Source organism: Ranitomeya variabilis, chromosome 7 (assembly GCF_051348905.1).
Source record: "Ranitomeya variabilis isolate aRanVar5 chromosome 7, aRanVar5.hap1, whole genome shotgun sequence".
NCBI lineage: Eukaryota > Metazoa > Chordata > Amphibia > Anura > Dendrobatidae > Ranitomeya > Ranitomeya variabilis.
This window is the reverse complement of record NC_135238.1, coordinates 243,508,322-243,533,953: the sequence shown is the minus strand read 5'-3', so window position 1 is coordinate 243,533,953 and position 25,632 is coordinate 243,508,322. Positions and strand designations below refer to the sequence as shown.

At 49.2% G+C, this 25,632-nt stretch overlaps 1 protein-coding gene across 2 annotated transcripts in view; it reads left to right on the top strand.

Moving 5' to 3' along the window:
- Positions 1-25,632, top strand: part of CFAP221 (cilia and flagella associated protein 221) — a 327,923-nt gene that overhangs the window by 119,198 nt on the left and 183,093 nt on the right. For both annotated transcript variants that reach the window (XM_077273404.1, XM_077273403.1), the window contains exons 12-19: positions 3,314-3,395; positions 3,573-3,662; positions 5,432-5,530; positions 5,604-5,697; positions 5,773-5,861; positions 6,364-6,444; positions 18,337-18,444; positions 18,586-18,765. In XM_077273404.1, the coding sequence (XP_077129519.1) occupies positions 3,314-3,395; positions 3,573-3,662; positions 5,432-5,530; positions 5,604-5,697; positions 5,773-5,861; positions 6,364-6,444; positions 18,337-18,444; positions 18,586-18,765 (823 nt within the window). The remainder of the gene's footprint in view (positions 1-3,313; positions 3,396-3,572; positions 3,663-5,431; positions 5,531-5,603; positions 5,698-5,772; positions 5,862-6,363; positions 6,445-18,336; positions 18,445-18,585; positions 18,766-25,632) is intronic.

Sequence of the window (25,632 nt, the reverse complement as noted above, 5' to 3'; positions counted from 1 at the left end):
CAGACAGTTCTTTGGTCTTTCTTTTCTCCATGCTCAATGTGGTACACACAAGGACACAGGACAGAGGTTGAGTCAACTTTAATCCATGTCAACTGGCTGCAAGTGTGATTTAGTTATTGCCAACACCTGTTAGGTGCCACAGGTAAGTTACAGGTGCTGTTAATTACACTAATTAGAGAAGCAGCACATGATTTTTCCAACAGTGCCAATACTTTTGTCCACCCCCTTTTTTATGTTTGATGTGGAATTATATCCAATTTGGCTTTAGGTCAATTCTTTTTGTGTTTTTTTCATTTAAGACAAATTAATTGAAGATAATAATAACAAAGAATTTGCGTTTACAATCATTTTCAGGAAGAAACTGAGTATTATCTGACAGAATTGCAGGGGTGTCAATACTTTTGGCCACAACTGTATATACACATACGTGTGCAGTGGACTATGTATAGATTTATTGTTTCTCTGGCAAATGTAACATCTGTCTTGAATGCTGGACTGAGAGTGGGGAGATAGATAACCCTTGCAGGCACAACCCCAAGTCACGTGTGAGAGCGGACACATGACGAATTAGTGACACCACGGAGTAGGGATCCTTGACAGTACTTTTTTCCTACTGTCAGGGTTCCTCGGATTTCTTCTGTTGTCAGGGTTCCTCAGGGTACAGTAATAGATCCTCTCCTTTTGTCGGCGTTCCTCAGTGTTCAGTCCTAGTTCCCTTCCCTTTCCTCTTACCATCTGGGTTCCTCACGGTTAAGTTCTAGGTCTTCTCCTCTTATTGTCGTGGTTCCTTAGGGTTCAGTTCTAGTTCCCCTCCTCTTATTGTCTGGGTTCCTCATTGTTCAGTGAGTCCTCTCCTCTTACTGTTGTGGTTCTTTAGGGTTCAGTTCTAGGTCCTCTCCTCTTACTGTTGCGGTTCCTCAGAGTTCAGTTCTAGGTCCTTTCCTCTCTCTGTCAGGGTTCCTCAGGATTCAGTTCTAGGTCCTCTTCCCTTACTGTAGGGGTTCCTCATTGTTAAGTATTAGATCCTCTCCTCTTACTGCCAGGTTCCCTCCTCTTATTGTTGGGATTCTTCAGGGTTCAGTTCTAGGTCCTCTCCTCTTACTATCTGGGTTCCTCAGGGTTCAGTTCTAGTTCCCCTCCCCTTATTGTCTGGGTTCTTCATTGTTCAGTAGTGGGTCGTCTCCTCTTACTGTTGTGGTTCCTTAGGGTTCAGTTCTAGGTCCTCTTTTAGTGTCGCGGTTCCTCAGGGTTCAGTTCTAGGTCCTCTCCTCTTACTCTCTGTCAGGGTTCCTCAGGATTCAGTTCTAGGTCCTCTTCCCTTACTGTAGGGGTTCCTCATTGTTAAGTAGTAGATCCTCTCCTCTTACTACCAGGTTCCCTCCTCTTATTGTTGGGATTCTTCAGGGTTCAGTTCTAGGTCTTCTCCTCTTATTGTCGAGGTTCCTTAGGGTTCAGTTCTAGTTCCCCTCATCTTATTATCTTGGTTCCTCATTGTTCAGTAGTGGGTCCAATCCTCTTACTGCTGCGGTTCCTCAGAGCTCAGTCCTAGGTCCCCTTCTCTTACTGTCGGGGTTCCTCAGAGCTAAGTCCTAGGTCCCCTCCTTTCTCTCTATACACTTACCCTATTGGACAAACCATCACTAGATTCAGTTTCAGTACCATCTGTATGCTGATGACCCCAATTATATTCATTGTCTCCTGCCATCACCCCCATTACTACAGATACCGGAGATTGTCTGTCCGGTGTCTCTAACATCATGTCCTCCCTTTGTCTAGCTCTGAATCTCTCCAAAACTCCCTCCACTAACATACTTGTGCCCGATATTGCATTTGTCTTGGGTGACTCAACCATAACTCCACAGCAGCACGCTCGCTGTCTTGGGGTCATATTTGACACACAACTACCTTTCATTCCCTACATCGGATCACTCGCTCATCTCACCTACATCTCTTCATCTCTGTCTACCACCTACCCATCCTCTCCACAGTGCTGCACTGCCCTATATCTCCTCATCTGTCTGCCACCGCCCTGCATCTCCTCCTCATCTCTGTCTACCACCTACCTGTCCTCTGCACAGTGCTGCAATGCCCTACATCTCATCTGTCTGGCACTGCCATACATCTCCTCCTTATCTCTATTACCACATACCTGTTCTCTCTACATTGCTGCAGCACCCTACATCTCCTCCTCGTCTGTCTTTCTCCGTTCCGTCTTCTCCACAGTGCTGTAACACCCTACATCTCCTCGTCTCTGCCTATCTCCTACCCGTCCTCTCCACAGTGCTGCAGCACACCTACATCTCACCTCTGCCTATCTCCTACCTGTCCACTACACAGTGCCGCATCATTCTACATCTCCTTATCTCTGTCTATCTCCTATCCGTCCTCTCCACAGTGCTGCAGCACCCTAAATCTCCTCCTCATCTCTGTCTATCTCCTATCCTTCCTCTCCACAGTGCTGCAGCACCCTACATCTCCTCATCTCTGTCTATCTCCTACCCAGCCTCTCCACAGTGCTGCAGCACCCTACATCTCCTCCTAGTCTCTGTCTATCTCCTATCCTTCCTCTCCACAGTGCTGCAGCACCCTAAATCTCCTCCTCGTCTCTGTCTATCTCCTATCCTTCCTCTCCACAGTGCTGCAGCACCCTACATCTCCTCATCTCTGTCTATCTCCTACCCAGCCTCTCCACAGTGCTGCAGCACCCTACATCTCCTCCTAGTCTCTGTCTATCTCCTGTCCTTCCTCTCCACAGTGCTGCAGCACCCTACATCTCATCTCTGTATCTCCTACCCAGCCTCTCCACAGTGCTGCAGCACCCTACATCTCATCTCTGTATCTCCTACCCAGCCTCTCCACAGTGCTGCAGCACCCTATATCTCATCTCTGTATCTCCTACCCAGCCTCTCCACAGTGCTGCAGCACCCTACATCTCCTCCTCATCTCTGTCTATCTCCTACGTGTCCTCTCCACAGTGCTGCAGCACCCTACATCTCCTTCTCGTCTTTGTCTATCTCCTATCCATCCTCTCCACAGTGCTGCATCACCCTACATCTCTTCCTCGTCTCTGTCTATCTCCTATCCTTCCTCTCCACAGTGCTGCAGCACCCTACATCTCCTCATCTCTGTCTATCTCCTAGCCGTCTTCTCCACAGTGCTGCAATGCCCTACATCTCCTCATCTCTGTCTATCTCTTACCCGTCCTCTCCACAGTTCTGCAGCACCCTACATTTCCTCCTCGTCTCTGTCTATCTCCTACCCGTCTTCTCCACAGTGCTGCAATGCCCTACATCTCCTCATCTCTGTCTTTCAGGCAGGTTTACCTCGGTTGTGACCCCATGTCTGTGAAACAGCGTCGCTTCATAATGGAGGATCACCAGAGAGCCGAATCTCAGGTCAGTGCACACTTCACACCAGGGTCATCCTCCGCTCCACGACTGCGGGCAGTCACATCAGGGTGGAAATGCCCCATACAGGCCATTGGGGCACTCGCCCCACCTCATGGAAAGACCTCTGTGTGTCTTGTTCTTTACGGCCTGGTATGACAACCCCCGTCGTTCTGTGCATTTCAGGCGATGAGCGGCAGCCCTGATCTTGATGTGGAGTACCGGAGGGCTGTGTCACTTGCCGTGCGCTGCCGGGTACTGCGCCATGTGGCTGAGGTAAGTGGTGCTGTAACTATAGCGACATTGAACACTGTTATAATATTAACTGTCAGGAACATGAGGTATTTGATTGTGTATTATCACGCACACTGAACTCTGCTAAGTCCCTTAAAGCTGAGCTGACACACGCTACGGGCCATCCTGACCCCCTTCTTCTCACTCTGCCTGCTTCTGTGTGTGTGTGAATCCTAAACCCCTCATTTCTCCCTCTCAAAAGAATTTTTATTGCTTTTTGCTGCAAATAGCAGACATCTCCTAAAACTACTCATTCCCTCTCCCATCGAATACCAGCCAAAACTGGTGTAGAAGCCCTGAGTTCCTTTGTTCTATTAACGTGATATATATGGGCACCGACCCGGGCTGGAAATATACGAATTACATATTCTGGATGTCCCTCGATAGATCTATCCCTCACTGAAACCGCTAGAAGCTAAGCGCGAGTGCAAAGAGTGGATTTCTTCGTAAGCAGGTCATGTAATTAATCCGTATTTAGGCTATGTGCACACGATGCAGATTTAGTGCAGATCTGCAGCGTTTTTTCTGCTGCAGAAACGCTGCAGATCTGCACTGTGATTTACAGTACAATGTAAATCAATGTGAAAAAAAAAGCTGTGCACATGGTGCAGAAAAATCCGCGCAAAAACGCTGCACCCCTCCATTAATAGAAATCCGCAGTGGTAAAATCTGCAGAAAATCCGCACAAAAAACGCATAAAAAACGCAGCTGCGGATTCTGCCATAAGATGCAGATTTTGTGCAGAAAATTCTGCACCTATTCTGCATCGTGTGCACACAGGCTTACACTTAAAAGAATCGCCCTGACGTGGTGGTGCACCTCGTGATCCTGGGGTATTTATTATACCAGGTTCATACAGCAAGATATGCATAAAAATAGTTTTCATATTCTAAGTAAAGGGGGAGGCATCAGCCCCTAAGTGATGTCACCACAGGGGGAGTGCCTGGGTTTTGGGCTGTGAGATAACTTAGTGGGACAGCAGTTTGCAGAGTCTTTTGTCCTGGGTCTAGCTGCTATAGAGAGGGGTGTTATGCATCTGGATATATGCTCACCCTTCCCCCCAGCACACGGCTGCTATGATGATGCCATGAGATATCAACCTGTAAGTTCTCTTTTCAATGTTATTCCTTTTTTATTTGTAATTTGTATTGTACACATGATTTTGTCTTCTTTGTAATATCTTTTATACTTTGTAAACACTGCCTACCTTTTTATGGAGTAAAATATATAATTTGCTAGCTTGTCTCTCTCTGCTCTATAAACGAGCTGTCGCTTCCGCTGAAGTGAATTACGCTACTGATTTGGGTTGGCTCCGGACCCGTTAACCCTTGTGGAATCGAAGCTGGTGGCAGCATACTTTGTTCTGTGTGAGTGGGAATCTTTATAGCGACGGCGGCATTGATAATTATTGCTCCCTCCTGAGTGGGAGTAGTTATATCGCCCTCGCTGCAGTGTGCCCAATAGCCAGTACATAGCAGGCAGCCTTTCTGGTGACTAATTACCCTAGGTGCAGTACCTAATCTGACCTGAGGGTAAGGGGGGCGCCAGAGAGCTGCAAGTTCCAAACCGGAACTGGGAAGTGGGATATAGATAAATCCCCTTCAGAAGGAACCAGGGGCATCCAAACCACCCCGTTTCATGACAAATTGGTGTGAGTGGTGGGGACGATAAAGGGATCCTCCCCGGGATCCCTGACATACTGTTGGCAGCACGGTGCGAACCGTGACATTAACCCTTTGAGTCTTTTCCAGGATCACAGGCCACCAACGCCGATGTTTGACCTCTATCTTAATGACTTATGGGCTAACAGAAGCCGGGCCCTGAGCCACTTCCAGCAGGCAGGCCGCACAGTGAGTATGGTGGTCCGGGGACATTTTCATCGCCAGCTCTTCCTATCCTCACCTTCTTGTCTGTGTGCTCCAGGTTGTCATACGCGGCAGAGTGGACGGCAGGCTGAGATCCCTGAGGAAACTGCTGCAGCACCTCCGTTCAGTGCGAAAGGGGAGCAGGACGTTTGGTAAGATGGGCACAGGGGTCTGGGGGGTGTGAGCACTGCAGACGTCTATTACTCTGGACATCTCTCCCTATGCAGAAAGCAGCCATGAGGAAATTGCCCCTGTGTCCGCCCCGCGGGTCCTGCTCTATGAGTTCCCTCCTTACCCCACTGAGCCTGGTGGGTTGGTGAGTACAGACCGGTAATGGCCGGCCAAGTATTGTCCCTTACACCCCCCACTATGTCCATTCAGGTGGGAGCAGTGCCTTCGTGGCCATAGAGAGCGGGATTAGTGGCCGGAGACCCTTCTGCTGATTATCTCCTCTGGATCAAAGCATTAGTCCAGATCTAGCCTGCCCCATCCTTTGTCCTTCAGTGGGAGTGATGGCCGCCCCTCTACTACGGAGGCTGCGGTCTCATGGAGAAATCCGAGATTCTGTCGCAGAAATCTGATGTGGACTCTGGGGTTTGTGCTGCTGATTTGCCGCAAATCTGTAATTGTGGCCACGGCCACCTCATGTGTAGTGACAGCAGAGGAGCACTGCACCATGTAGCGACCTCTCATCAGACCCGAGGAAACTGGACCGATGAGACCGCGCTGAGATGGTGCCATTCACACGATGACTGATCCCAACAGTAGAAATATCGCTGACGAGATGACCGTAACTTCCTCATCTCTTCTGTCTGCAGATGGCCGGACATCTTGTGTCTCTTCCTCCACAACCTGCAGCTGCTCCGCTCAGACATCAGCTCTTCTACCATGGCCTAAAGGTAATCCGGATCTTCATTCCCCCATGCCGTGCACGTCGTTCTTCTAGAATCCAACAGTCCAGAACAAGATGAAGGCGGGTCCAAGCTGGCGACACTACAGACATAGTATAAACCCCCTATAAATTCACCAATCATCCAGATAATGGCTCCATGTCATCCCTGTCCAGAGTCCTCTATAACACAGCGTCGTATATGGGGGGGGCGGACGTCTCCTGCATGGCCACAAGATAGGTGGTTTAAGGCAGCTGCTCCGGTGTCCGTGCGGTAATGTAGCAGTGACCCAAGAAAATTCAACCTAAACGTCTTTATTTTCAAACCTCACTAAATAAATCCAGACCTTTCATCCTCCGGTTCGCAGCCGGAGCATCCATATCAGTCAGTATCAGTCTGTTACCGTGGGCGCCTGCACCACCGTATCACTCATGGGTGGGTCAGTGGCTTTGCTTTCTCTGTCATACACACAGCCTCCTGCTCTGCTGCTTGCAAGTCAAACACTGACTCGCCCAGACCTCAACGGAATGTTTAAATGGGAATCGTGGACATGGGCCACTCCCAAGACCTGGAGTGGAGGGAGAGATCCGCCCCACTACCATCTATAGATCTCTCCAAAAATGAAAGCCCATGTCAGGTTTTTTTTTTAAATCCACACTTATTTTACTTTGCATTGTAATCACAGCTCTCTCCAGCGGGTTGAGTATGCCGCTGTGCACATCCTGGGGGACACGTAACAACCCTCGAATAGGATTCCCCTCACTGCCTCACATACCCACCACCCCTCTGTTCAAACTTGGGGGGTTGAACACCTGTCACCATACAGGGGGCCTGTGACAGGGCATCCATATTTCCTTGCGCCTTCCCCACTCGATGTTGCACTGAGAAGTTTACATTGCAGTGACAGGAACCATCTGGTGACCCGAGCATTCCTCTCCTTGGCATTTCTCATCCAGACCACGGGTGAGTGGTCTGTCACCAACCGAAACTGACGCCCAAGCAAATAACAGCGTAGGGACTCCAAGGCCCACTTAATGGCCAAACACTCCTTCTCCACTACGCTATAATTTTTCTCGGCCGGGGTGAGTTTCAAGTAGGTGACCAGGTGTTCTTCTTCTCTGTTCACCTCTTGTGACAGAACCTCTCGTAGGCCTACCTCCGAGGCATCCGTTTGTGCCATAAAGCCTTTCTTGAAGTTGGGGTTGGTGAGGACGGCTGTCCACACAACGCCAACTTCATGGATTGGAGCGCTTCCTCCATCTGGGGGTTCCATGACCAATTTTCTTACTATGTAACCCAGAAGACAAGACGGCATAGTGATAGAGATCATCTGGTGTTATAAAGGCGGTCTTTTCTTTTGCCGACTCTGTCAGAGGCAACTTCCCTTGGTCAGATTGAGCGTGACCAACTAATGGGTCTTCCCTGTCTCTCAATCATCTTGTCCACCCGGGCATTGGATAAAGGTCAAATTTTGACACGTCATTGACGAGCCATAACGACCCGTCCAGCTTTGGGATTAGTCCAGTGGGGCTGGCCCACTCACTGCGGGATTCCTCAATTACTCCTAGCTGGAGCATTTGTCTTGCCTCACCCGCGATGGCTTGTCTCCGGGCTTCTGGCACACGGTACCGTTTCATCTACACCCTTACCTGCGGCTCGGTGACAATGTCATGCCGGATCACAGATGTCCGACCAGGTAGTTCTGAGGATACGTCCGTATTCTGCTGCACTAATTTCCTCTCGTCGCTCCTGTTTAGAGAGCATCGCTTATCTTTACCTCTCTCTCAGCCTCCTCCCAGGCCGGTGTCGGAGGGTCGCTGCATCCATAATCATACACTCCCGGTCCTTCCACACTTTTAGCAGATTTATATGATGCAGTTGTTTGGGTTTCATCTTCCCGGGCTGGTATACTCTGTAATTCACCTCCCCAACCTTTTCCCAGACTTCATACAGCCACTTGGCCCTGCGCTTACTTCCTGCGGTGGGCACTAAGACTAACACCCGATGCCCTTGTTTACAGGATCTGACCTTTCTAGTATATAGCTGGGCTCTGCGCTGCTGGGCATCCACTAGATGTTCCCGTACTACAAGCATCACTGTCGTGATCCAGTCCTGCACACTCGCTGCATGTTCTGTTACGCTTTTATGGGGAGTGGGCTCCTGTTTCCACGTCTCTTTGGCTTCGTCCTCCTGGGCCCGTATATATATTTTACCATAAAAGCTTGAATGGAGAAAATGCTGTTGAACATTACGTGTCTCCTGGAAGTCAAACATTAAATAGTGCATTAACATGTTCCAATCCCTCCCATCCTTGCAGACCACTTTTTTTTGCATAGATTTTAGGGTTTAGTTCAACTTTTCCACTAGACCATCGGTCTGTGTACGGTTCACCAACATGCATAATTTTTTTTTTGGGGGGGGGCAGTTTACACAGTTCCTTTCTCACCTTGGACATAAAAGAAGTCCCCTGATCCGTAAGGATCTTTTTTTAAGTAGCCCAAGGTGGCAGAACATGGCAAACATATCCCGCGAGATAAGTTTAGCTGAGGTGTATCGAAATGGAATTGCCTCTGGGTACCGAGTGGCGTAATCCACTACCACTAATTTATGTTGGTGGCCCCCGGGCAGATTAAAAGGTACCTCTGTAATGGGTAGAGGTACCAATGGACTCCGGTAGTTTGTGGTGGGTGAGGTTTCCCATAGTTCTGGGCATCATCCCAACGGAGGTAAAAGTAGGCCTTCTGGGCATCTCCCATTAGGAATGGGGCCACTGCTTCAGCGCACTGGGAAGTCGACAGGCTCGCCCTCTCCACCGTGCATTCAAAGACTGTGAGGAAGGCTTCCACATCGTCGTCTGGACCCAACTTTCTCAATGCTGACTGGACGTTATCCCGGACCTCATGACGAACCAGGATTGGCCTGGGGGCGTCTCTCGCAGGGCCGTAATCTGATGCAGTCTCAGGTTGTTCATCTGCTGCTGGCACTGCTGTTGGTGCTGGTTGAGGACCAACTGTTTCAGTATCTCCTCCATTATATCGGCAGGCTGAGGCTGTAATGTTGGAGTGTTAATTACAGACATTCAGCGTGCTTTGTGGTATGCGTCAATTCACACTACCGCATTCTCCACCATATATAAGGCAGTGGCTTTCGTGTCCTTGCGGCAATGAGGCAGAGACCATGACCCACGAAAGTTAATCTTAAAGGGAACCTGTCACCACGTTTTTGGAAGATGGGATAAAAATAGCGTTAAATAGGGGCAGAGGTGGGCGTTACATTAGTGTGTGTGTTATGCGTTTATTACCCACCTAAGTTGCCGAAATAACTTTGCAAAGTCTCCGTTTTCGCCTGTCAATCAGGCTGGTCAGGTCACATGGGCGTGGTGTCTTCACCCAGATTTGGCGTAGTTTTCCGTTGGTGGCGTAGTGGTGTGCGCATGCCCAAAGTCCGGAATCCTCTTCCAGGGGATTTAAAATAGCGCGGTGTTCGTTATTGCATTGGTGATCGGTGGGCGCGGCCATCTTCCTTTGGCCGCGCGTGCGCAGAAGCGGCGCTCTGCTGGCCGCGGCTTCAGGAAAATGGCCGCGGGATGCCGCGCGTGCGCAGATGGATATCGCGGCGGCCATTTTCCTGAAGCCGCGGCCAGCAGAGCGCCGCTTCTGCGCACGCGCGGCCAAAGGAAGATGGCCGCGCCCACCGATCACCAATGCAATAACGAACACCGCGCTATTTTAAATCCCCTGGAAGAGGATTCCGGACTTTGGGCATGCGCACACCACTACGCCACCAACGGAAAACTACGCCAAATCTGGGGGAAGACAACGCCCATGCGACCTGACCAGCCTGATTGACAGGCGAAAACGGAGACTTTGCAAAGTTATTTCGGCAACTTAGGTGGGTAATAAACGCATAACACACACACTAATGTAACGCCCACCTCTGCCCCTATTTAACACTATTTTTATCCCATCTTCCAAAAACGTGGTGACAGGTTCCCTTTAACAGTCTTTATTTTCAAAACTCTCAAAATAAAACCAGACTGTCATGATTCTCAATGGCGAGAGAACATAGCCCAGCATATATGAGAACTAGCTCTTGGAAGATGGAAACTATACTGACCATGAACTAAACCTGCCGCACAACTAGAAGTGGCCGGGTAGCATGCCTACGTTTTTTTATCCCTAGATGCCCAGCGCCAGCCGGAGAACTACCTAATCCTAGCAGAGGAAAAGACAGTCCTGGCTCACCTCTAGAGAAATTTTCCCAAAAGGCAGACAGAGGCCCCCACATATATTGGCGGTGATTTAAGATGAAATGACAAACGTAGTATGAAAATAGGTTTAGCAAAATCGAGGTCCGCTTACTAGATAGCATGAAGACAGAAAGGGCACTTTCATGGTCAGCAGAAAACCCTATCAAAACACCATCCAGAAATTACTTTAAGACTCTAGCATTAACTCATAACACCAGAGTGGCAATTTCCGCTCACAAGAGCTTTCCAGACACAGTAACGAAACAGCAGCTGTGAACAGGAACAAAATGCAAAAACACACAAGGACAAAAGTCCAACTTAGCTGGGAGTTGTCTAGTAGCAGGAACATGCACAGAAAGGCTACTGATTACATTGTTGACCGGCATGAAACTGACAGAGGAGCAAGGTTATATAGCGACTCCCACATCCTGATAGGAGCAGGTGAACAGAGGGGATGATGCACACAAGTTAAATTCCACAAGTGGCCACAGGGGGAGCCCAGAATCCAATTTCACAACAGTACCCCCCCCTCAAGGAGGGGGCACCGAACCCTCACCAGAACCACCAGGGCGATCAGGATGAGCCCTATGAAAGGCACGGACAAGATCGGAGGCATGAACATCAGAGGCAGTGACCCAAGAATTATCCTCCTGACCGTATCCCTTCCATTTGACCAGATACTGGAGTTTCCGTCTGGAAACACGAGAGTCCAAGATCTTTTCCACAACGTACTCCAACTCACCCTCAACCAACACCGGAGCAGGAGGCTCAACGGAAGGCACAGCTGGTACCTCATACCTGCGCAACAATGACCGATGAAAAACATTATGAATCGAAAAGGATGCAGGGAGGTCCAAACGGAAGGACACAGGGTTAAGAATCTCCAATATCTTGTACGGGCCGATGAACCGAGGCTTAAACTTAGGAGAAGAAACCCTCATAGGGACAAAACGAGAAGACAACCACACCAAGTCCCCAACACAAAGCCGAGGACCAACACGACGACGGCGGTTGGCAAAAAGCTGAGTCTTCTCCTGGGACAATTTCAAATTGTCCACCACCTGCCCCCAAATCTGATGCAACCTCTCCACCACAGCATCCACTCCAGGACAATCCGAAGATTCCACTTGACCGGAGGAAAATCGAGGATGAAACCCCGAATTACAGAAAAACGGGGACACCAAGGTGGCAGAGCTGGCCCGATTATTGAGGGCGAACTCCGCCAAAGGCAAAAAAGCAACCCAATCATCCTGATCCGCAGACACAAAACACCTCAAATATGTCTCCAAGGTCTGATTAGTCCGCTCGGTCTGGCCATTAGTCTGAGGATGGAAAGCAGACGAAAAAGACAAATCTATGCCCATCCTAGCACAGAATGCCCGCCAAAATCTAGACACGAATTGGGTCCCTCTGTCAGAAACGATATTCTCCGGAATACCATGCAAACGAACAACATTTTGAAAAAACAGAGGAACCAACTCGGAAGAAGAAGGCAACTTAGGCAAGGGAACCAGATGGACCATCTTAGAGAAACGGTCACACACCACCCAGATGACAGACATCTTCTGAGAAACAGGCAGATCCGAAATAAAATCCATCGAGATGTGCGTCCAAGGCCTCTTCGGGATAGGCAAGGGTAACAACAATCCACTAGCCCGAGAACAACAAGGCTTGGCCCGAGCACAAATGTCACAAGACTGCACAAAGCCTCGCACATCTCGTGACAGGGAAGGCCACCAGAAGGACCTTGCCACCAAATCCCTGGTACCAAAGATTCCAGGATGACCTGCCAACGCAGAAGAATGAACCTCAGAGATGACTCTACTGGTCCAATCATCAGGAACAAACAGTCTACCAGGTGGGCAACGATCAGGTCTATCCGCCTGAAACTCCTGCAAGGCCCGCCGCAGGTCTGGAGAAACGGCAGACAATATCACTCCATCTTTAAGGATACCTGTGGGCTCAGAATTACCAGGGGAGTCAGGCTCAAAACTCCTAGAAAGGGCATCCGCCTTAACATTCTTAGAACCCGGTAGGTAAGACACCACAAAATTAAACCGAGAGAAAAACAACGACCAGCGCGCTTGTCTAGGATTCAGGCGCCTGGCAGACTCAAGGTAAATTAAATTTTTGTGGTCAGTCAATACCACCACCTGATGTCTGGCCCCCTCAAGCCAGTGACGCCACTCCTCAAAAGCCCACTTCATGGCCAAAAGCTCCCGATTCCCAATATCATAATTCCGCTCGGCGGGCGAAAATTTACGGGAAAAAAAAGCACAAGGTCTCATCACGGAGCAGTCGGAACTTCTCTGCGACAACACCGCCCCAGCTCCGATTTCAGAAGCGTCGACCTCAACCTGAAAAGGAAGAGCAACATCAGGCTGACGCAACACTGGGGCGGAAGAAAAGCGGCGCTTGAGCTCCCGAAAGGCCTCCACAGCATCAGGGGACCAATCAGCAACATCAGCACCCTTCTTAGTCAAATCAGTCAATGGTTTTACAACATCAGAAAAACCAGCAATAAATCGACGATAAAAGTTAGCAAAGCCCAAAAATTTCTGAAGACTCTTAAGAGAAGAGGGTTGCGTCCAATCACCAATAGCCTGAACCTTGACAGGATCCATCTCGATGGAAGAGGGGGAAAAAATGTATCCCAAGAAGGAAATCTTCTGAACCCCAAAAACACACTTAGAACCCTTCACACACAAGGAATTAGACCGCAAAACCTGAAAAACCCTCCTGACCTGCTGGACATGAGAGTCCCAGTCATCCGAAAAAATCAGAATATCATCCAGATACACAATCATAAATTTATCCAAATAATCGCGGAAAATGTCATGCATAAAGGACTGGAAGACTGAAGGGGCATTTGAAAGACCAAAAGGCATCACCAAATACTCAAAATGGCCCTCGGGCGTATTAAATGCGGTTTTCCACTCATCCCCCTGCTTGATTCGCACCAAATTATACGCCCCACGGAGATCAATCTTAGAGAACCACTTGGCCCCCTTTATACGAGCAAACAAATCAGTAAGCAGTGGTAACGGATATTGATATTTAACAGTGATTTTATTCAAAAGTCGATAATCAATACACGGCCTCAAAGAGCCGTCTTTCTTAGACACAAAGAAAAATCCGGCTCCTAAGGGAGATGACGAAGGACGAATATGTCCCTTTTCCAAGGACTCCTTTATATATTCTCGCATAGCAGCGTGTTCAGGCACAGACAGATTAAATAAACGACCCTTAGGGTATTTACTACCCGGGATCAAGTCTATGGCACAATCGCACTCCCGGTGCGGAGGTAGTGAACCAACCTTGGGTTCTTCAAAAACGTCACGAAAGTCAGACAAGAATTCAGGAATCTCAGAGGGAATAGATGATGAAATGGAAACCAAAGGTACGTCCCCATGAGTTCCCTTACATCCCCAGCTTAACACAGACATAGCTCTCCAGTCGAGGACTGGGTTATGAGATTGCAGCCATGGCAATCCCAGCACCAAAACATCATGTAGATTATACAGCACCAGAAAGCGAATAACCTCCTGGTGATCCGGATTAACACGCATAGTCACTTGTGTCCAGTATTGTGGTTTATTACTAGCCAATGGGGTGGAGTCAATCCCTTTCAGAGGTATCGGAGCCTCCAATGGCTCCAAATCATACCCACAGCGTTTGGCAAAGGACCAATCCATAAGACTCAAAGCAGCGCCAGAGTCGACATAGGCGTCCGCGGTAATAGATGACAAAGAACAAATCAGGGTCACAGATAGAATAAACTTAGACTGTAAAGTGCTAATTGAAACAGACTTGTCAGGCTTCTTAGTACGCTTAAAGCATGCTGATATAACATGAGTTGAATCACCACAATAGAAGCACAACCCATTTTTTCGTCTAAAATTCTGCCGCTCGCTTCTGGACAGAATTCTATCACATTGCATATTTTCTGGCGTTTTCTCAGTAGACACCGCCAAATGGTGCACAGGTTTGCGCTCCCGCAGACGCCTATCGATCTGAATAGCCATCGTCATGGACTCATTCAGACTCGCAGGCACAGGGAACCCCACCATAACATCCTTAATGGCATCAGAGAGACCTTCTCTGAAAATCGCCGCCAGGGCGCACTCATTCCACTGAGTAAGCACAGACCATTTGCGGAATTTTTGGCAGTATATTTCAGCTTCATCTTGCCCCTGAGACAAGGACATCAAGGCCTTTTCCGCCTGGAGCTCTAAATGAGGTTCCTCATAAAGCAACCCCAAGGCCAGAAAAAACGCATCCACATTGAGCAACGCAGGATCCCCTGGTGCCAATGCAAAAGCCCAGTCCTGAGGGTCGCCCCGGAGCAAGGAAATTACAATCCTGACCTGCTGTGCAGGGTCTCCGGCAGAGCGAGACTTCAGGGACAAAAACAATTTGCAATTATTTTTAAAATTTTGAAAGTGAGATCTATTCCCCGAGAAGAATTCAGGCAAAGGAATTCTAGGCTCAGACATAGGTGCATGAACAACAAAATCTTGCAAATTTTGTACCTTTGTGGCGAGATTATTCAAACCTGTAGCTACACTCTGAAGATCCATTTGAAACAGGTGAACACAGAGCCATTCAAGGATTAGAAGGAGAGGAAGAGAGGAAGGCTGCAGTATAGGCAGACTAGCAAGTGATTCAATTAAGAGCACACTCAGAACTAGAGGGGAAAAAGAAAAAAAAAAAATTGTAGCAGACTTCTTTTTTCTCTCCTTTCTCAGCCAGTAATTTAACCCTTTTTTGGGCCGGTCAAACTGTCATGATTCTCAATGGCGAGAGAACATAGCCCAGCATATATGAGAACTAGCTCTTGGAAGATGGAAACTATACTGACCATGAACTAAACCTGCCGCACAACTAGAAGTGGCCGGGTAGCATGCCTACGTTTTTTTATCCCTAGATGCCCAGCGCCAGCCGGAGAACTACCTAATCCTAGCAGAGGAAAAGACAGTCCTGGCTCACCTCTAGAGAAATTTTCCCAAAAGGCAGACAGAGGCCCCCACATATATTGGCGGTGATTTAAGATGAAATGACAAACGTAGTATGAAAATAGGTTTAGCAAAATCTAGGTCCGCTTACTAGATAGCATGAAGACAGAAAGGGCACTTTCATGGTCAGCAGAAAACCCTATCAAAACACCATCCAGAAATTACTTTAAGACTCTAGCATTAACTCATAACACCAGAGTGGCAATTTCCGCTCACAAGAGCTTTCCAGACACAGTAACGAAACAGCAGCTGTGAACAGGAACAAAATGCAAAAACACACAAGGACAAAAGTCCAACTTAGCTGGGAGTTGTCTAGTAGCAGGAACATGCACAGAAAGGCTACTGATTACATTGTTGACCGGCATGAAACTGACAGAGGAGCAAGGTTATATAGCGACTCCCACATCCTGATAGGAGCAGGTGAACAGAGGGGATGATGCACACAAGTTAAATTCCACAAGTGGCCACAGGGGGAGCCCAGAATCCAATTTCACAACACCAGACCTTTCATCCTATAGTTTGCAGCCGTAGCATCCATATCAGTCAGTATCAGTCTGTTACCGTGGGCGCCTGCACCAGCGTATCACTCGTGGGTGCATCAGTAGCCTTGCCTTCTCTGGCCGGAGTTCAGACTCACACAGACTCGTCATACACAGAGCCCCCTGCTCTGCTGCTTGTAAACCAAACACTGACACACCCAAACCTGACTTGATCAAGATCTTAAATCTGACCTGATCAAATAGTTTGACCAAATCCACTCTCTCTTTGATTTTGCATTGTAACCACAGGGGTGGCTGTAATCACAATACACTCCAGCGGATTCAGTATGCCCGACCCTCATATATGACCCCCTCACTGCCTCATAGTGGGCACACACAGGCTAAACGCCACTCACAGCCTTGTGATGTCGGGGGTGCAGCGTTTGCTCCACCACTCCTGAAGTTTCCGTGGTGCGCCGTGGGCTCCATGTGTTTGAAGTGAAGTCCATGGTGTGCCATGTTCTCGACCTACCCTGAAGTGACGTCCGTGATGTGGCGTGTGCTTCCTATGTGTCTGAAGTGATGTCCGTGGTGCGCTGTGTGCTCCACCATGTCTGAAGTGACGCCCGTGGTTTGGCGTGGGCTTCACCGCGCCTGAAGTGACGTCCGTAGTGCGCTGTGAGCTCCACTTCTGTCTAAAGTGACGTCCGTGGTGCACTGTGGGCTCCACCGTGCCTGAAGTGAAGTCCGTGGTGCACTGTGGGCTCCACCGTGTCTGAAGTGACGTCCGTGGTGCGCTGTGGGCTCCACCGTGTCTGAAGTGATGTCCGTGGTGCGCTGTGGGCTCCACCGTGTCTGAAGTGACGTCCGTGGTGCGCTGTGGGCTCCACCGTGTCTGAAGTGACGTCCGTGGTGCGCTGTGGGCTCCACCGTGTCTGAAGTGACGTCCGTGGTGCGCTGTGGGCTCCACCGTGCCTGAAGTGAAGTCCGTGGTGCGCTGTGGGCTCCACCGTGCCTGAAGTGAAGTCCGTGGTGCACTGTGGGCTCCACCGTGTCTGAAGTGACGTCCGTGGTGCGCTGTGGGCTCCACCGTGTCTGAAGTGACGTCCGTGGTGCGCTGTGGGCTCCACCGTGTCTGAAGTGACGTCCGTGGTGCGCTGTGGGCTCCACCGTGTCTAAAGTGACGTCCATGGTTCACTTTGGGCTCCACCATGTCTGAAGTGACATCCGTGGTTTGGCGTTGGCTTCACCGTGTCTGAAGTGACGTCCGTGGTTCACTTTGGGCTCCACCGTGTCTGAAGTGACGTCTGTGGTTTGGCGTTGGCTTCACCGTGTCTGAAGTGACGTCCGTGGTGCACTGTGGGCTCCACCGTGTCTGAAGTGATGTCCGTGGTGCGCTGTGGGCTCCATCGCACCTGAAGTGACGTCCGTGGTGCGCTGTGGGCTCCAGAGTGTCTGAAGTGACGTCCGTGGTGCGCTGTGGGCTCCACCGTGTCTGAAGTGATATCCATGGTGCGCCGTGGGCTCCACTGCATCTGACGTTTCATCCGTGGTTTGCCTTGTACTCCACCGTGTCTGATTTAACATCCGTGGTGCGCTGTGGTCTCCACTGCACTGTGTACGATCGCGAGGGAGATCACAATGGGAAGTGATGTCAGTGAGAAATGACCTCACCTTCTTTTGCAGGTGCAGGGTGCGGACCACCGTGCAGGTATTGTGTTGGGGGCGCTACACTAAGGATAGCCTTACTTTATGGTGCGCACCATCTTAATGAAAAGGAAGTGACCGAGGAGGAGGACGAGGAAGAGGACGAGGAAGGGACCGAGGAGGGGGACGAGGATGAGGACGAGGAAGGGACCGAGGAGGGGATCAGGATGAGGAAGGGACCGAGGAGGGGACGAGGATGAGGACGAGGAATGGACCGAGGAGGGGATGAGGATGAGGAAGGGACCGAGGAGGGGGACGAGGATGAGGACGAGGAATGGACCGAGGAGGGGATGAGGATGAGGAAGGGACCAAGGAGGGGGACGAGGAGGGGACGAGGATGAGGACGAGGAAGGGACCGAGGAGGGGATGAGGATGAGGAAGGGACCGAGGAGGGGGACGAGGAGGGGGAGGGACGTTCATATTATTTCTGTCATATTATTTTCTTACTCAGGTTCCCCAACACTTCAGGCAGATGGCGTACGAGCCGGTGAGGAGACGCTGGGCCGCGGACATGTACCAAACCCCTCATCTAGCGAGACCACTGAGGAGCGGGGCCGAGGTAAGGTCAGCAGACCACCCCCATGAGTAAACCCTGGACCTGCTGGGTGTTGTAGTACAGGTCTGGTACTCTCACTGTCTGGCCCTGCTGGGTGTTGTAGTCCTTGGCAGTGGGTACCTGATACAATTGGTGTCTCCGCAGGATGAGCTGATGCCGGAGGTGACCCCACCGCCTCTTGACCCCGCTGCGGCTCGGGGACACACATGGAGCGCCCACTCGCATGGAAAACTAGAAGAGGAGAAGGTCGGATGTCGAACGCTGCTGCTGAGACCCCCAGAGATGTTGCTGAACCCCCCAGATTTCCATCCGATGCATGTATTTGTGAGTGCATGCCCCCATAATGTCGGAAAGTGAGGGGCAGATGAGTTGCATTAGGAGGTCCGTGTCACTGCAGCTGGGGGTCCGCACATCCCTACACACCAGCCTGAGAAAGCGGATGACTTATATTACACACAACGCTGGGGGGCTTCTGTGTGATATATGGGGGTTGAGACCCCTGTGTATTATATATGGGGGGTGAGACCCCTGTGTATTATATATATCGGGGGGTGAGACCCCTGTGTATTATATATGGGGGGGTGAGACCCCTGTGTATTATATATATGGGGGTTGAGACCCCTGTGTATTATATATGGGGGGGTGAGACCCCTGTGTATTATATATGGGGGGATGAGACCCCTGTGTATTATATATGGGGGGATGAGACCCCTGTGTATTATATATGGGGGGGTGAGACCCCTGTGTATTATATATGGGGGGGTGAGACCCCTGTGTATTATATATGGGGGGGTGAGACCCCTGTGTATTATATATGGGGGGATGAGACCCCTGTGTATTATATATGGGGGGATGAGACCCCTGTGTATTATATATGGGGGGGTGAGACCCCTGTGTATTATATATGGGGGGGTGAGACCCCTGTGTATTATATATGGGTGGGGTGAGACCCCTGTGTATTATATATGGGGGATGGGACCCCTGTGTATTATATATGGGGGATGAGCCCCCTGTGTATTATATATGGGGGGGTGAGACCCCTATGTATTATATATGGGGGGGTGAGACCCCTGTGTATTATATATGGGGGGGTGAGACCCCTGTGTATTATATATGGGGGGGTGAGACCCCTATGTATTATATATGGGGGTGAGACCCCTGTGTATTATATATGAGGGATGAGACCCCTGTGTATTATATATGGGGGGGGTGAGACCCCTGTGTATTATATATGGGGGGGTGAGACCCCTGTGTATTATATATGGGGGGTGAGACCCCTGTGTATTATATATGGGGGATGGGACCCCTGTGTATTATATATGGGGGATGAGCCCCCTGTGTATTATATATCGGGGGGTGATGTTGTGAATTCCGTTCTCGGGCTCCATCCTGTGGTCATGAGCGATATTGTGTGAGTTTGTTCTGGGGCTCCCTCTGGTGGCCTTTATCGATATTGCTGGGCTCAGCTGCTTCATTTCCTGCTATGCTGGGCCTATTTAATTCACCTGGACCTTCATTTGTTGCCTGCTGTCGGTGTATTCAGTCCTGATCCTGTGCTCTCCTGAATATTCCTTGTGACCAGTCTCCTGCTGGAGAAGTTAAGTTTGTTTGTTCATTTTGCTCATTATTTCCTTGAAAACGTTTCTCAGTATATGATGAGTTCAGTCCAGCTTGCTTTTATGTGATTTTTTGCTTGCTGGTTAGTTCTGGGGTGCAGAGTGCGCCCCTCACGTCGTGAGTCGGTGTGGGGGTTCTTGTATTCTCTGCGTGGTTTATTTTTGATAGTTTTTGTACTGACCGCACAGACTCCTATCTATTTTCAGTCTATCTAGTGTTAGCGGGCCTCATTTGCTAAACCTGTTTCATTTCTACGTTTGTCTTTTCCCCTTAACTCACCGTTATTATTTGTGGGGGGCTGACTAAATCTTTGGGGTTATTTCTCTGGGGCAAGTGAGGTCTTTGCTTTCTCTCTAGGGGCAGTCAGTTTCTCAGGCTGTGAACGAGGCGTCTAGGATTTTAGGAACGCTCCACGGCTACCTTTAGTGTTTGTGGATAGGATCAGGATTGCGGTCAGTATAGCTTCCACCTCCCCAGAACTGGTCCTATATTCTGGTCACATGTGTCAGGTCAGTTTTGAGATCCTACCACCGGATCATAACAGTACAGCAGGCCAAAAAGTGTTAATGCAGCAGAAGAGGGAGAAGAGAAATCCTGAAGTCATTTTATTTTATTTTTTTCCTCTGCACTGTGTTTTGCCTCTCCCCTCCCCTTAATCTTTGGGTGGTTCTGAATTCAGTTGCAGATATGGACATTCAGAGTCTGTCTTCTAGTGTGGATCATCTCACTGCAAGGGTACAGGGCATTCAGGATTATGTAGTCCGCAGCCCTATGTCAGAGCCTAAAATACCTATTCCTGAGCTGTTCTCCGGAGATAGATCTAGGTTTTTGAACTTTAAGAATAATTGTAAGTTATTCCTTTCTCTGAGACCTCGCTCCTCAGGTGACTCTGTTCAGCAAGTTAAAATTATTATTTCTTTGTTACGTGGTGACCCTCAAGATTGGGCATTCTCTCTGGCGCCAGGAGATCCTGCATTGCTAAATGTGGATGCGTTTTTTCTGGCGCTTGGAGTGCTTTATGAGGAACCAAATCTGGTAGACCAAGCAGAGAAGGTTTTGCTGGCTCTCTCTCAGGGTCCAGATGAAGCAGAGGTTTACTGTCAGAAGTTTAGGAAGTGGTCTGTGCTCACTCAATGGAATGAGTGCGCCCTGGCGGCGATTTTCAGAAAGGGGCTTTCTGAAGCCCTTAAAGATGTTATGGTGGGGTTCCCCACGCCTGCGGGTCTGAATGAGTCAATGTCTTTGGCCATTCAGATTGATCGGCGTTTGCGGGAACGCAAACCTGTGCACCCTCTGGCGGTATTTTCTGAGCAGAAACCTGAGCCTATGCAATGTGACAGGATTCTGACCAGAGTTGAACGGCAAAACCACAGACGTCAGAATGGGTTGTGCTTTTACTGTGATTCTACTCATGTTATCTCAGCATGCTCTAAGCGCACAAAAAGGTTCGCCAAGTCTGTCACCATTGGTACTGTACAACCTAAATTCATTTTGTCTGTTACTTTGATTTGCTCTCTGTCATCCTACTCAGTTATGGCTTTTGTGGATTCAGGTGCCGCCCTGAATTTGATGGATTTGTCATTTGCCAGGCGCTGTGGTTTTATCTTGGAGCCTTTACAATTTCCTATTTCACTAAAGGGAATTGATGCTACGCCATTGGCCAAGAATAAACCTCAGTACTGGACTCAAGTGACCATGTGCATGGCTCCTGCACATCAGGAGGTGATTCGCTTTCTTGTGCTACATAATTTGCATGATGTTGTCGTGTTGGGTCTGCCATGGCTGCAGGCTCATAATCCAGTCCTGGATTGGAAAGAAATGTCTGTGTCAAGTTGGGGTTGCCAGGGAATTCATGGCGATGCCCCTTTGGTGTCAATTGCTTCTTCTACTCCTTCTGAAGTCCCTGAATTTTTGTCGGACTACCAGGATGTATTTGATGAGCCCAAATCCAGTGCCCTACCTCCTCATAGGGATTGTGATTGTGCTATAAATCTGATTCCTGGTAGTAAGTTCCCTAAGGGACGACTTTTTAATTTATCTGTACCAGAACATGCCGCTATGCGGAGTTATATAAAGGAGTCCTTGGAGAAGGGGCATATTCGCCCGTCCTCGTCCCCTTTGGGTGCGGGGTTCTTTTTTGTGGCCAAGAAGGATGGTTCTCTGAGACCCTGTATAGATTATTGCCTTCTGAATAACATCACGGTCAAATTTCAGTACCCCTTGCCACTGTTGTCCGATCTGTTTGCCCGGATTAGGGGGGCCAGTTGGTTCACCAAGATAGATCTTCGAGGAGCGTATAATCTTGTGCGCATAAAGCAGGGCGATGAATGGAAAACAGCATTTAATACGCCCGAAGGCCATTTTGAGTACTTGGTGATGCCTTTTGGGCTTTCTAATGCCCCCTCTGTGTTTCAGTCCTTCATGCACGACATATTCTGAGAGTATCTGGATAGATTTATGATTGTGTACCTGGATGATATTTTGGTCTTTTCCGATGATTGGGAGTCTCATGTGAAGCAGGTCAGGATGGTATTTCAGGTCCTGCGTGCCAATGCCTTGTTTGTGAAGGGCTCTAAATGTCTCTTCGGAGTCCAGAAAATTTCCTTTTTGGGCTTTATTTTTTCTCCTTCTACTATTGAGATGGATCCAGGCAAGGTCCAGGCTATTCCTGACTGGACTCAACCTACATCTGTGAAGAGTCTTCAGAAGTTCTTGGGTTTTGCTAATTTTTACCGTCGCTTCATCTCTAATTTTTCTGGCGTGGTTAAGCCTTTGACGGATTTGACCAAGAAGGGTTCTGATGTGACGAATTGGTCTCCTGCGGCCGTGGAGCCCTTTCAGGAGCTGAAACGTCGTTTTCTTCGGCTCCTGTCTAGCGCCAGCCCGATGTCTCTCTTCCCTTTCAGGTCGAGGTTGATGCTTCTGAGATTGGAGCAGGGGCTGTCTTGTCGCAGAGAAGCTCTGATGGCTCTGTGATGAGACCATGTGCTTTCTTTTCAAGAAAGTTTTCGCCTGCCGAGCGGAATTATGATGTTGGTAATCGTGAGTTGTTAGCAATGAAGTGGGCATTTGAGGAGTGGCGACATTGGCTTGAGGGAGCCAAGCATCGTGTGGTGGTCTTGACTGATCACAAGAATTTGACTTATCTCGAGTCTGCCAAATGGTTGAATCCGAGACAGGCTCGATGGTCGCTGTTTTTCTCCCGTTTCAATTTCGTGGTTTCATATCTTCCGGGTTCGAAAAACGTGAAGGCTGATGCCCTTTCTAGGAGTTTTGTACCTGACTCCCCGGAAGTTTCTGAGCCGACTGGTGTCCTCAAAGAGGGGGTGATTTTGTCTGCCATCTCTCCTGATCTGCGACGGGTGTTGCAGGAGTTTCAGGCCAATAGACCTGACCGTTGTCCACCGGAGAGACTGTTTGTCCCGGACAGATGGACCAGTAGAGTTATTTCCGAGGTTCATTCTTCGGTGTTGGCGGATCATCCTGGGATTTTTGGTACCAGGGATTTGGTGGCGAGGTCCTTTTGGTGGCCTTCCTTGTCGCGGGATGTGCGTTCCTTTGTGCAGTCCTGTGGGATTTGTGCTCGGGCCAAGCCTTGCTGTTCTCGTGCCAGTGGATTGCTTTTGCCTTTGCCTGTCCCGAAGAGGCCTTGGACGCATATTTCCATGGATTTTATTTCGGATCTTCCTGTCTCTCAGAGGATGTCTGTCATCTGGGTGGTTTGTGATCGTTTTTCTAAAATGGTCCATTTGGTACCCTTGCCTAAGCTGCCTTCCTCCTCCGATTTGGTTCCACTGTTTTTTCAGAATGTGGTTCGTTTACATGGTATTCCGGAGAACATTGTGTCTGACAGAGGATCCCAGTTTGTGTCCAGATTTTGGCGGTCCTTTTGTGCTAAGATGGGCATTGAATTGTCTTTTTCGTCAGCCTTCCATCCTCAGACGAATGGCCAAACCGAACGAACTAATCAGACCTTGGAAACTTGTTTGAGATGTTTTGTTTCTGCTGATCAGGATGATTGGGTGACTTTTCTGCCATTGGCTGAGTTCGCCCTCAATAATCGGGCTAGTTCTGCTACTTTGGTTTCACCGTTCTTTTGCAATTCTGGTTTTCATCCTCGGTTTTCCTTGGGTCAGGTTGAGCCCTCTGACTGTCCTGGGGTGGATTCTGTGGTGGATAGGTTGCAGCAGATTTGGAACCATGTGGTGGACAATTTGACGTTGTCCCAGGAGAAGGCTCAGCGCTTTGCTAACCGACGTCGCTGTGTGGGTCCCCGACTTCGTGTGGGGGATTTGGTATGGTTGTCTTCTCGTTATGTCCCGATGAAGGTTTCCTCTCCTAAGTTCAAGCCTCGTTTCATCGGTCCTTATAAGATTTTGGAAATCCTCAACCCTGTGTCATTTCGTTTGGACCTCCCAACATCGTTTGCCATTCATAATGTATTCCATAGGTCTTTGTTGCGGAGATACGTGGTGCCTGTGGTCCCTTCTGTTGATCCTCCTGCTCCGGTCTTGGTCGAGGGAGAGTTGGAGTATGTGGTGGAGAAGATCTTGGATTCTCGTATTTCGAGACGGAAGCTTCAGTACTTAGTTAAATGGAAGGGCTATGGTCAGGAGGATAATTCCTGGGTTGTCGCCTCCGATGTCCATGCGGCCGATTTGGTTCGTGCCTTTCATTCGGCTCGGCCTGGGAGCTCTGGTGAGGGTTATCTCAAGGGGGGGTACTGTTGTGAATTCCGTTCTCGGGCTCCCTCCTGTGGTCATGAGCGATATTGTGTGAGTTTGTTCTGGGGCTCCCTCTGGTGGCCTTTAGCGATATGGCTGGTCTTGGCTGGGCTCAGCTTCTTCATTTCCTGCTATGCTGAGGCCTATTTAATTCACCTGGCCTTTCATTTGTTGCCTGCTGTCAGTGTATTCAGTCCTGTTTCTGAGAGCTCCTGAATATTCCTTGTGACCAGTCTCCTGCTGGAGAAGTTAAGTTTGTTTGTTCATTTTGCTCATTATTTCCTTGAAAACGTTTCTCAGTATATGATGAGTTCAGTCCAGCTTGCTTATATGTGATTTTTCGCTTGCTGGTTAGTTCTGGGGTGCAGAGTGCGCCCCTCACATCGTGAGTCGGTGTGGGGGTTCTTGTATTCTCTGCGTGGTTTATTTTTGATAGTTTTTGTACTGACCACACAGACTCCTATCTATTTTCAATCTATCTAGTGTTAGCGGGCCTCATTTGCTAAACCTGTTTCATTTGTACATTTGTCTTTTCCCCTTAACTCACCGTTATTATTTGTGGGGGGCTGACTAAATCTTTGGGGTTATTTCTCTGAGGCAAGTGAGGTCTTTGCTTTCTCTCTAGGGGTAGTCAGTTTCTCAGGCTGTGAACGAGGCGTCTAGGATTTTAGGAACGCTCCACGGCTGCCTTTAGTGTTTGTGGATAGGATCAGGATTGCGGTCAGTATAGCCTCCACCTCCCCAGAACTGGTCCTATATTCTGGTCACATGTGTCAGGTCAGTTTTGAGATCCTACCACCGGATCATAACAGGGTGAGACCCCTGTGTATTATATATGGGGGATGGGACC